This window comes from Nematolebias whitei, chromosome 14, assembly GCF_014905685.2.
Source record: "Nematolebias whitei isolate Nwh7 chromosome 14, NemWhi1, whole genome shotgun sequence".
Lineage (NCBI taxonomy): Eukaryota > Metazoa > Chordata > Actinopteri > Cyprinodontiformes > Rivulidae > Nematolebias > Nematolebias whitei.
Genome location: NC_056511.1, coordinates 21,807,934 through 21,820,037, shown reverse-complemented (window position 1 = coordinate 21,820,037; position 12,104 = coordinate 21,807,934). Strand labels below are relative to the sequence as shown.

At 40.7% G+C, this 12,104-nt stretch overlaps 2 protein-coding genes across 2 annotated transcripts in view; both read left to right on the top strand.

Annotated features, from left to right (window-relative positions):
• Positions 1-731: 731 nt before the first annotated feature.
• LOC119420892 (F-box only protein 39-like) lies at positions 732-5,380 on the top strand. The gene is made up of 6 exons (XM_037688312.1): positions 732-1,147; positions 1,226-1,397; positions 3,042-3,335; positions 3,511-3,738; positions 4,832-5,008; positions 5,252-5,380. Exons 1-6 carry the CDS (start codon positions 732-734, stop codon positions 5,378-5,380), a joined length of 1,416 nt encoding a protein of 471 aa, XP_037544240.1.
• A 4,569-nt stretch (positions 5,381-9,949) lies between these two features.
• Positions 9,950-12,104, top strand: part of slc25a1a (solute carrier family 25 member 1a) — a 7,181-nt gene continuing 5,026 nt past the window's right edge. Inside the window, exons 1-3 of the mRNA XM_037687394.1 lie at positions 9,950-10,229; positions 10,474-10,581; positions 10,665-10,764. Coding sequence (XP_037543322.1) covers positions 10,013-10,229; positions 10,474-10,581; positions 10,665-10,764 — 425 coding nt within the window. The 5' untranslated portion in view covers positions 9,950-10,012. The remainder of the gene's footprint in view (positions 10,230-10,473; positions 10,582-10,664; positions 10,765-12,104) is intronic.

Below are 12,104 nucleotides of genomic sequence, written 5' to 3'. Positions count from 1 at the left end.
AACATGCATGTTTTTGGTCTGTGGGAGGAAACCGGAGTACCTGGAGAGAATCCACGCATGCACGGAGAGAACATACAAACTTTACCCAGAAAAGCCCCGCCGACCGGGATTTGTCCCAGCGACCTTTTCCCTGAGAGACGGCAGCTCTACCAACTGCGCTACCGTGCCACCCAATCAATCCACATTAAAACATGAAAATGCATTTATGAATATAAGATTTTAATTTAAAACATAAATATCATGAATCAACATTTATTTAAACCTTGATTAAAATACTGTATCTCTTCTTGCGCCTGCACATTATTTATCAGAACTTGATATTTTCATCTAAACCTAAAACTCCTGCATTTGTAAATCAAATATAAAGTGTGTTGATAAACAACTTGTTCTGGCATCTGTTGTTATTTGTGCTAACTTTAAAAGTAAACAAGTTGAAGCTCACATGAAGAAACAGACTCGGGTTCATTGGATCTGCTGTCTGTGGCTGCAGCACGACCCACTTAGATGAATCATAAAATAGACTTTATACATTTAACATTTGGCTTGGGTTTTTAAAGAACAACAAAAGTGTTTTTGTTTAAACTGAATTCCAGTCGTCATATTAAGTGCGATTTGTCTTTTTCAATCATTTTGATTTTTCTGACACCTGAGTCTTCACCCAGGCTCAGGTTGGCCAGTAATCTGTATTTACTGTGCGCCACAGAGAGAAGACACGCTGCAGCAGCTGAACCATGGAGACTCCTGGGTTGCATTTCTGGATGGAAGGTTCTGATGTTACTGATGAGGACTGCGAGGAGGAGACCTCGAGGGACTTGGAGAGATTCAGTGGCTGGAACATCCTGCCTGATGTGGCCCTCCTGCACATCTTCGGGTGTCTCCCTGATGCTGCTCGTGGCAGAGCAGCTCGGGTTTGCCACCGCTGGTACCAAATCATGCGATCACCCTGTCTGTGGCGCTGTCGCCATTTCTGTTTTAATGGTCATCTCTCCAAATACAAGCCGCCTGAGTACCAAACAGCTATGGGCTACATACGCAGTCTGGGGGTCTTCCTGGAAACATTAAATGTGACTGTGTGCCCTCCAAGAAGCCAGATGCAGGCCAGGCGGCTGCATAAGGCCATTTGCACAATGATGAAGGAACTCATCAGGTACAGCTTGGTGTTTATAAAGACCTCTCTGAAATCATCTTAGTGACAAATTACTGAATACTCGCTTTGTCTCCACAGGGTAAGAGCCACCCTTAAGTCCCTGTCTCTCACCAGTCTGGAGCTGGACACGTACAGCTGGAGTCAGGAGCACAGAAGCTCTTTGGCCGATATCCTGATTCAATTCTTCATAAAAGGGGCCTCAAAGCTCAACTTCCTTTGTCTGTATGGAATGAGGAATGACGTGTCACAGGTGAACGCAACATCAGTCCAAATATGATGCCCACTTTTAGCCTATTGCTACTAAAGAGTAAAATTAGTTAGTACTAGTAGTATCAAGAAGTATTAGTAGTATTACTATTAGACATTTTATTAACATTATTATTACCTGATAGAAAAAGTACAAAAATGCTAGCTAAAAACAGTTTATCTGTAGCTAAGTTGTAAAATTTTAGTAAAAAGTCGGCTAAAAGTATCAAAGGGTAGCTAAATGTAAAAGATAGCAAAAGGCTGCTAAAGGTTAAAAGTAGCAATTACATAAAAGCTAAAAGTAGCAAAAAGCTAGCTTAAATGACCAAAAGGCTAGCCAAAACTAGCTAAATTCAAATTCAAATTCAAATTCAAAAATACTTTATTAATCCCAAAGGGAAATTATTTGTTGTAGTAACTTGTTATCCTCATTTCATTGAGAGATGTTATGGATAGTGATGGCTGTAGACAGGAAGGATCTCTTGTAAAGGTCCATCTCACAGTGGATCCTAAGAAACTGGCTGCAGATGCCGTCCAATCCGTCCACCCAGACTCGGCTGGCCTCTCGGTTCCAACGGGCTGTAGGACCACCCGAATGCAGGGCAGAACTCCTCCCAGAGTCATGGCCACTCCTCCCAGCAGTCTGCCGAGCTCCTCGTCGCTGTGGACAGCCAACTGTAGGCGCTGATGGACGATCCTGTCCTTCTGCTGTCATGAGCCATGTTTCCTGCTAGTTCTGGGATCTCAGTGGTCAGGCACTCGAGCACAGCTGGCAGGTAGATGAGAATGCGTCCACAGAGCGTCCTTTTCAACTCATTTGAGATTTGGGGCTGTAGTTGAGATATTATTTGAGCTTTTGAGATGTTAATCAGCTGCTGTTGGTTTTAGAAAACTGCCTTGTTGCCATGGTTACGCATCATAACAAATGTCCAAAACTAAAAAAGTTTCAGTAAAAATCCTTCCAGCTGCACAGCATCTGATACCAGAGGAAACAATCATCCAAAAAATATGATTTACATCCAGAAAAAGAGGAATTAAAGTTTCCAAAAGCAAAATCTCAGAATGAAAGTAACAGAGCTGTTCCAACATGCAACCACCTTGAGCGGTGCAATTCTAGAACTAATGTAAAATATAGCAAAAGATTGGCTAAAAGCTAAAACTGCAAAAAAGCCAAAAATTGAAAACGCTAACTAAAAGTAACAAAAGACTGGCTAAATGTTAAATGTAGAATAAGAAAACAAAAAGAGCAAGTAGCTGAAGCAGGTTTCAAAGCAAACAAAGTGTTCTGAAGAAACTGAAGAACTCTCAATGTATTTCTGTGGGGAAAATATTTGTAATAAACTTTAATACTTTGTAAAAGAAAATCAAAGGTCATGAGCTGAAGGTTTTAATATATGAATAGCTTAAAGCACAAAGTCTGCAGAACTAGTTGGATTACAAAAAACATACAGAAAAATAAACAAATGTTACTGTAATATTATTATTTTTGTTTATGTGCCTATTATGTATGAGACAAATACCCAAATTTTAATATATTTTTAAGTTTCTGTTCAAAGTTTAGGCTCAGTCCATCACTCTACTTAAATGTAGCCCTAACAGCTGTAAAACATAATTAAATCTCCTGTTTTCTGGTCTTCTTAACTTGCAGGGTGTGAATGTGCTTTGGGCCATGCTAAAGTACCAGCAAGATCTTTCTCCTCATGGCAGCCTCTCTTCTTTAGACTTGAAAGATTTTTTTTCTACTCATCTTCCAGTCCGGTTCAACTGTATGCCCTACGTCCTGCGTCAGCTGCAGGGCCTCACCTACCTGGGCTTGAGCTACTCCTGCCTGTCAGATGAGCTGATAATGGAGCTCTGTCAGAGTCACAGAGGAGCGGGGTACACCTCTGGCAGAAGTGGAAGCAACCTGCAAACACTGGAGTGCACTCTGAGTGAGCTACCGGTACATCGACAGGTTAGGAGTGGGATTGTTGAGTACAAAAAGAGACACACTGTATCTGTCTGATCCAGGATGTAGCCACATGTTCGTAGGGGTGAAGATGCTTTAGAAATTATGCTTAAGTCTGCATAGATGATAGAGAATGTAAATAAAATTAAAAGGCCTCATTTTCCTTTAGAAGCTGGTTTGCAGCCGATCATGGGCAACTCTGGCATCCAGCTGCCCGGACCTGGAAGTCCACCTCTCAGTGGAAAAAGTTATCACCACGGACAGCCTGGCACAGATCCTACTGCCTGAAATCCCCCTGAGAAATTTCCAAATGACAGCTTTCTACTACCCCAATGAAAACTTTAGCATCCGGCCTCTCCTCTGTCACATGCTGCCTCTATACGGACACTGCCTGCAGGTAATGCTGGTGAGCATTCAGCACAAACACTTAGCACTACCTCTGAGTGCACGTGTGTCTGATGATGTAGGAGCTTAAAACTTCAACTCAAGGGTTGTTGAAATAAACTGCAACAGTTTGGTTATTAATAACACATAATTCATTGTAACCTGCACACCTTTTACTCCAGAACCTTTGTCCCAAAACAAACACTGCCCTGGCATTTTCTGTAAGACGTTTCTTGTGCATCTACAGCTAACACCACTTTTAAATGGCAAGAACATGGTCAGGAATCTGGATATGGGTCTAAAACTATAGAAGCCCAGAAATTCCCATGCAGAAACTTAGCCCAGAAACTGGCCCTGGTAGAGCGGAAGAATGGTTCAAACTACCCTGAAGCTATGGTTTGCAGGGTGGGGTTGGGGGGGGGGCAAACTTTTCTGACTGGTTGAATTTCTCCCCAACTATAATCCCTGAGAAATGAACCAAAGCTGCTTCTGTGCATGCGAGTGCTAAAAATCTTCCTGATTGGAGCCCCTCTCCTCTGTAGCTTCAGAAGTGATTAACATTAAATGTTGTGTTCCTATCATTTATTTTAAATCATGTAAAGTAATTATCTAAAGTACAGTTATGTTCTTGTCTGCTTAGAGTGATTACACAGGTAAGCACAGTTTGCAGCTGCTACCACTTGACTGGGCTTGATGGGCTCATTAGAGCATACTCTTTACTGCATTTTCACAACATGGGTTTATTTAACTAAAATAAAGCTGTTTCTATGTGTTTTGGAGTCGATGACACAGGATGCACGCACAACTGGCTCTCACAATGTGTGGTTTCACCGTAGCACCCAGCAAGATGGAGGCAACAACCCTTGCCTGGCAGTCGTTGGTCATTCCAGTGTAAACGAAAGGTTTAGGGTAGCATGATGAAAACATAGCTTTGCTTTCCATTTAATATTTTGTTGCCATAAGAGAGAGAGGCACAGTGTAAGATATGGAAGTAATCACAAATGAAAAAGCACACACCTTTACTATAACATTCAAACGTTCGTGGAGAACCTGCTTTATGACTTCACCAAAGGAGTTTAGACAGACGTTTTCTTGCTCCTCTGCAGTATCTGGCCCTGGATGTGTGCAATCGTTTTGAATTGGTGGATGAGGAACTGCTGAGGCTGGTCTCCATGTGCAAGCGTCTGGTGGATCTGAAAGTCAGGGCTTTCATGGACGTCTTCACCGTGGGGAGACTGCTAGGCATGAGGCTGAAACAAAGGTCCTTACTGAACAAGATCAAAGTAAGGAAACATACCATACCATACCATACCAATTTATTTATAAAGCACTTTAAACAGTGACAAAACACACCAAAGTGCTGTACAGGGGCAAACAGAACAAGCACACAGCAACAGATTACATAACAGGACACCAAAAAGTAGAAACCAACAAAAACAATAATGGATAACAACAAGTTTGATTCTGGACTGACACTGAGGGACAAACACAACTTTATTAATGATCCTATTCAATTTACATTGAAGGTGAAAATCTACTCACAGAGGATCAACATCACAGAGCAGGAAGACGATCTGAAGAAAGTGCTGTCTTTCTACAAGCAACAGTTCCCTCCTGAGCTGCAGGTTCTGGCTGATGTCATCCCCGTTTTGTGACACACCCAAAAATAGAAATAAAAACAACAAAGCATCAAATGTCCATGTTTTCTCATTTACTAACCAAATGAGAAATAACTGGTTGTTGTTTGATATCAGGGCTGAGCTGTTCGTCGGTGCAAAACACTGACCTAGTTTGAGTTAGACCTGATGAAGTCTTCCGGATAGAAGGTGAAATGTTTCAGAAAAAAAAAAACCTGTCCAGATGACCTGACTAAGAATTGTTGGACTGACCTAGTTTCTTTATGGGGGAGGGGGTGGGGTGTATATATATAGGGTACACATGTATGTGTGTGCCTTCACACAGTAAACACACTATTTAAAGTAGCATGGATCAAATCCAACAGAAACATAGCATCCACAGTAAATTTATCTTGATGGTGAAAAGGTTTTATTTAATGATAAAATAATTATGGGAGACTTTGATCTAATTCCTGATCTCTGGTTAGACCGACTCCCAAACTATACTCAAACTAGAGAAATTGTATTTACTGTGAAAGTGAAGTGAAAGCTTATTGCTGAATGTGCTGAAAAACAGATGAAATTAGTTAAAATCATGGTGAAATGTAGCCGAAATGGAAGAACAAACCCAAGTTAGCAGAAGAAAGCAGAAATAACACATATTTGCCGAATTTGGTTTAAATAAGCAGAAATGAGCATTAAAAACTTGGGAAATAAGCTACATAAGCTGAAACTGGCAACAACAACAAAAATAGCTGAAAAGGCAGAAGGAAGATGAAATTACCTGAAGGAAGTGGGAGGAGGTGGAATTAGCTGAAAAAGCTAAATTTAGCACAAAACAGCTATAGTACCGGTAGCTGAAATAGCTGAAATGAGCAGAAACAAGTTAATTAGGTTGAAAGTAGCAAAAATGAACACAAACAACTTGAATCTGTCTGAAAACAACTGAAATAAGCTACAAAATGCTAAAAAGATGAAAAGGTGGAACAAGCTTACAGTAACCAAAAAAGACCATGCTCAATAATCCGGGTATACAATCCATCAATTTTCAGTCAGGTCATCAGGTCAAATTGTTGGATTGTATACCTGGATTACTGAGCATGGACTTTTTTGGTTTTGAGCCAGTTTGACATGACTCTCGATGAGTAAGAAGGCCGGCTCCAGAGGAGGGGGCGTGCCAAAGACGCCATCTTAGCACCAACATACAGTAACTGGTTTGTTCCACTTTGGAGTAAGCTGTTTGGGGAAGAATCAGTTTTGTGTTGCGTGTTTCCTTGATTGATGAAGGCTTCCGGATGGAAGGTGAAACATTTCAGAAAAAAAAAAAAAAAAAAAAAACTGTCCAGATGACCTGACTGAAAATTGTTGGAAGCTTACGGTAAATTATTAGAAGAAAACAGAAAGAACTCATTAGTTAATTTAGGTTGAAAAAAACAGAAATGAGCCCAAAAAGTGTAAATTATCTGAAAAAATATGAAATTAGCAAAAAAAAAAAAACAGCTGAAAATTTGATTAAAAAGCAGAAAGAAGCTGAAACTGCCAGGAGGAGGTGGAGAGGGCACATTTTTGCTGAATTACCGGTAGGCGGAAATTTTTTTAAATGAGTGTAAAAAATGTGTAATTAGCTGAAAATGCTTAAATTAGCACAAAACAGCTAAATAGTAGCTGAAAAAGCAGAAAAAGCTGAAACTTCCAGAAATAAGCTGAAAGGAGAAAAAAAAAGCTGAAATGAGCAAAGAAGCACACAATTGTTGTAGTTAACAGAAATAATCTGAAAGGAGCACAAAACAGCTGAAATTAGCTGATTTTTTTTTTTTTTTTTTTTTTTTTTTTTGCACAAAGGAAGCTGAACAAAATGTGAAAGGAGCTGTAAAAGGTTGTAAATATACCTAAAGATTTGAAGGAGGTAAAATCAGCTCAATTCATTTTCTGAGAAAAAAAATGTCAGAAAAGGCTAAATAGTGTACAGTGAACCCTCGCTATAACGCGGTTCACGGACTCGCTGCTTCATGGATTTGCATTGTGCATTGTGTTCTGCATTCTGATTGTCTAAACAGTCTCTCCAGTACAGTAGTTATTTGTAAAAAAACGTTTATACAGTACTTTTATTTGTTAAACAAATGCTTGGGCCTGTAAAAAGGTTTTGTTCTTTGGTTTGAATGTATTATGGAGTATTTCATTGTATAATAATTGTAAAAAAAAAATAAAGGTTACTACTTCACGGATTTCGCCTATCACGGGTTCTTTTTGGAACGTAACCCCAGTGAAAAATGAGGGTTCACTGTATTTCAAAAAAGTTGCACCAATACCAAAGTCATAGCAGGATCGTCCTGAAAGAGATGAACGTTTTGATATGATTTGTTGAAATAGCACAAGAATTGTGGAACGAGAAAGATGCCAAAAAAGTATGGAAGAAAAATGGATCACAAGAGTGCGAATGCTTCATAAACATTTACACAATTTGTGATTACTCTGTTAGCTTACTGGAGAATAGAACATCCAAATATTGCACAATACTGTATACTTAGTTCAGTGAATCCCGTAAGTGTTCAAGGCTCAAGGAAAGACTACTTTACTGGTTAATATCAAATACTTTATTAAAAACATTTTACAGAGTGAAATAGCAGCAACACCCTTAACTGACCACTGCATAATCTCTTTATCTATCTCATTATATAAGGTGAAGAATATTCTCAATCTAATAGGGAAATTCAATAACACCCTTCTAGAAGATAAATAATTTAGTGAAATAGTCAAACGGCTAATTGGGGAGATAACTAATAATGACCTCTTTAGGTAGGTGGGAATAGTTTAAATTACAAGTCAAACAGGAGGCATTTCAAATCAGTAAACACATGGCTAATCAAAAAAAGATGAAATTACCATGGAAATGAACAAATAATGTGGGAAAACTAACGTATCCACGAAAGAACAGATTAATTTATATAATCTTCAGTCACAGCTACATTAGTTATACGGTCTATGGAAAAACAAAAGGAGCTTTTATATGTGCAAGAGCTCGTTGGATTGACGAAGGGGAAAATAAGTCCACATGCTATTTTTAGTTTAGAAAAAGAGACAATCCAAGAAAAATATCCAAAACTCTTTGTTAATGGGGTCTTTATTGATGAACACATTCAAATGGTAAACGACTGCACTTATATAACGTCTTTTTATCTCATCAAGATACTCAAAGCGCTTTACACTACAATCTGTGCCCTCATTGACCCAATCATACAGCACTCTACTAGACCTATACCAAGAATAAGCAGTGCTTTATCACATTCAGACACCGACGGGAGACACATTGGAGACAATGTTCAGTGTCTTGCCCAGGGACAATTCAGCACGTGACTGATGGTGGAATCGAACCCCCAACTCTCCCATTGGAGGTTGACTGCTCTAACCACTCAGCCACAGCTGCCCATTTAAGTGAATGAGAAAATATGACCCTTTTTGGAGTCGACTGCATTTTGGAATATTAGCGAGCTCTTGTGCAATGCCGTCTTGGAATGTATTTCTTCTAAACATCTTTCTCCCTCATTGTTTGTTTTGTCAAGAGGAAGAAGAAACTCTACATGTTTTTTTTTCTGTGCCCTGTGTCATCCAGTTTATGGCCTTATATGAACAACTGGTTATCACTCAGGATAAACAGTTTGCCGTCCTTTAAATTTAATTTGATTTTGTTTTAAATGGATAATCTGGACCTTGGCTTTCTGATATGGTAAACACAAGTTTTTGCTTGGGTAAATATCATGTACATGCTATTACATAAATTAGACAGCGTGACTGTTCAAATTAGTGTGAACTGGTTTTGTCAAAGTTACACGGTAGGGCAGTTGGTAGAGCTGTTGCCTCACAGCAAGATGATTGCCGGATCAAATCCCGGCTGGGGGGCCTTTCTGTGTGGCGTTTACATGTTCTCTCTGTGCATGCGTGGGTTTTCTCCAGGTACTCCGGTTTCCTCCCACAGACAAAAATGTTAGGCTGTACTTTAAATTATCTCTAGGTGTGTGTGAAAAATTGAATGTTGGTCTCATTTGTCTCTCTGTGTCCCTGCAATGGACTGGAGACCTGTCCAGGGTGTCCCCCACCTCTTGCACATTGACTGCTGGACATGGGCACCAGTGACCCCCAAGACCCTGAAAGGAAGAAGCGGGTAAAGATGAGGGATGGATGGTTTTGTTTTGTCAATAATAATCTTATTATAAACAGCAGGACGCTGAACATTAACAATTAATGAGAAGCTCTACAACTTTAAGTTATAAAATAAGTCTTACATGGACTCTGGTACAGTTCTTGTACACAGGACACCGTTGGGTCATTTATCTTTATCCGGCGTCATGATATCTTTACAACATTCTAACAAGAACTACTTTTGAACGAATACTTTAAGGAATAAATGCTATTAAAACGAAATAATCAATTTCACAAATTTATCAGTTTTCAACAATTTTTTTTACGGATGACGTCACGCAGATTGCCGCGTCCTGTCAGCATCCTCTACATGATTGGCTGAGAAAGTCACGCCAAGTCACGTGACAGGCGGCACCATCAGGTGACCAGCAGCGCCACGCTGGCGCCCCGCCCTCCTGTGTTGTTGTCATCATTCACATTGTCTGAGGAGAGTAGCCCTTTCAGAACCGAGTTGCGCGGACACGTCCGTCCAACATGTCCTCGTTGCTCAAGCCGTTCTCGCTCTGTGAGGGTCCCTGTGAGACCCGCTGTACCCAGAGACAAACCCCGAGCCCGGCTCTCCATCCGCAGCCTCCGGCCCAGCTGGGCTCACTGCCCGAATACCCGAATCTCTTCCCGTGCAGGAGGAAGGTGGCGGCCGCCGCTCCCGGAGGGAGGAGGATCACCCACCCCGGGAAAGCGATCCTAGCAGGTCGGTGTTCTGACACAGATATTCAGAGGCTATGCTGCTGCTCACACTCGGTTCTGCTCAGGCAGAACTGGGTCAGGAGGTTTCCAGCCAGCAGGGATGCTACATGATTTAGCTCCACACGTGTCTTCTGTTACAGCCTACATTGTTACAGCACAAGTTCTTCCTGACCCAACAGAACCTCCAGGAATGACTCGGGTCCCGGTCAAGAGATCCTGACAGGTTTTCTTTTCTCCCCTCCATCCAGGAGGTATTGCAGGAGCCATAGAGATCTGCATCACCTTCCCCACAGAGTATGTGAAGACTCAGCTGCAGCTGGACGAGCGGGCCAACCCACCCAGATACAGGGGCATCGGTAGGTTCTGGGTCCAGACCTCCTGAATTAGGCTGTGTCTCTGAGCTGGGGGTCTAACGTCTGCAAGATGTGTGTTTGCACAGGAGACTGTGTGAAGCTGACCGTGCAGGATCATGGACTCCGGGGTCTGTACCGAGGTCTCAGCTCCCTGCTCTACGGGTCCATACCCAAATCTGCGGTCAGGTGAAGAAGACGCGCACACTTTAATCTGACATGGTTAAACTGAAACAATAACAAAACAACAAAACTGAATTATTTGATTGAGTTCCAGCATCAGAGCTTCATCGCGTTTGTAAACAGCCAACTAGCTGTTATACAGACAAACATGTTGGTAAACAAACAGTCATGTTGGGCGGCTGTGGCTGAGTGGTTAGACCAGTCGTCCTCCAATGTGAGAGTTGGGGGTTCGATTCCACCAGCAGTCACATGCCGAAGTGTCCCTGGGCAAGACACTGAACCCCTCATTGCCTCCGATGTTTGTCCCATCAGTGAATGTGATAAAGCACTGATTATTTTTTGTAAAGACATGGTCAAGGTTTTCTTTATTGTCATTCGCATCACATGTTGTACATGTGGTGGAACAAAATTGTGTACACAGGGTCCCAGTTGCATCCAACAAAAGTATAAATGGTAAAGAAAAACAGTAATAAGATCTAAGATATGAACTAAGAGATACTCTAAACTAAGAATACGCTAAACACTTAATAGTGCAAAAATAATACACCGAACAACAGCAGCACGAACATGAGTCTGTTTGAGCAGATGAGTACAAATGAACACAGCAGCATGAAATAAATCAGCAGCATGAGATCAGGAGCATGGATAGTCAGCAGCACATATCAAGCAGTCAACAACAAAGTGTTAGTAACAACAAACAAAACATAGTAGAGTGCTGTATGAATGGGTAAACGAGGACAAAGATTGTAGTGTAAAGTACTTTGAGTGTCTTGATAAGGTAGAAGGACACTATATAAGTACAGTCCATTTACAGTCCATGTTGGTAAACAGACACTTTAGTTGATAAACAGACTGTATAGTTGGTAAACATACAACTAGTTGGTAAACATACAACTAGTTGGTAAACAGACAACAAATTGGTAAACATACATCTACTTGGTAAACAGACAATCATGTTGGTAAACAGACAACTAGTTGCTAAACAGACATCTAGTTGGTAAACAGACAGTCATGTTGGTTAAATGGACATCTAGTTGGTAAACAGACAACTAGTTGCTAAACAGACATCTAGTTGGCAAACAGACAAGTAGTTAAACATACATCTAGTTGGTAAACAAACAGTCATGTTGGTTAAATGGACATCTAGTTGATAAACAGACAACTAGTTGCTAAACAGACATCTAGTTGGCAAACAGACAACAAGTAGTTAAACATACATCTAGTTGGTAAACAGACAGTCATGTTGGTTAAATGGACATCAAGTTGGTAAACAGACAACTAGTTGGTAAACAGACAACTAGTTGGTAAACAGACATGTAGTTGGTAAACAGACAACAAGTTGGTAA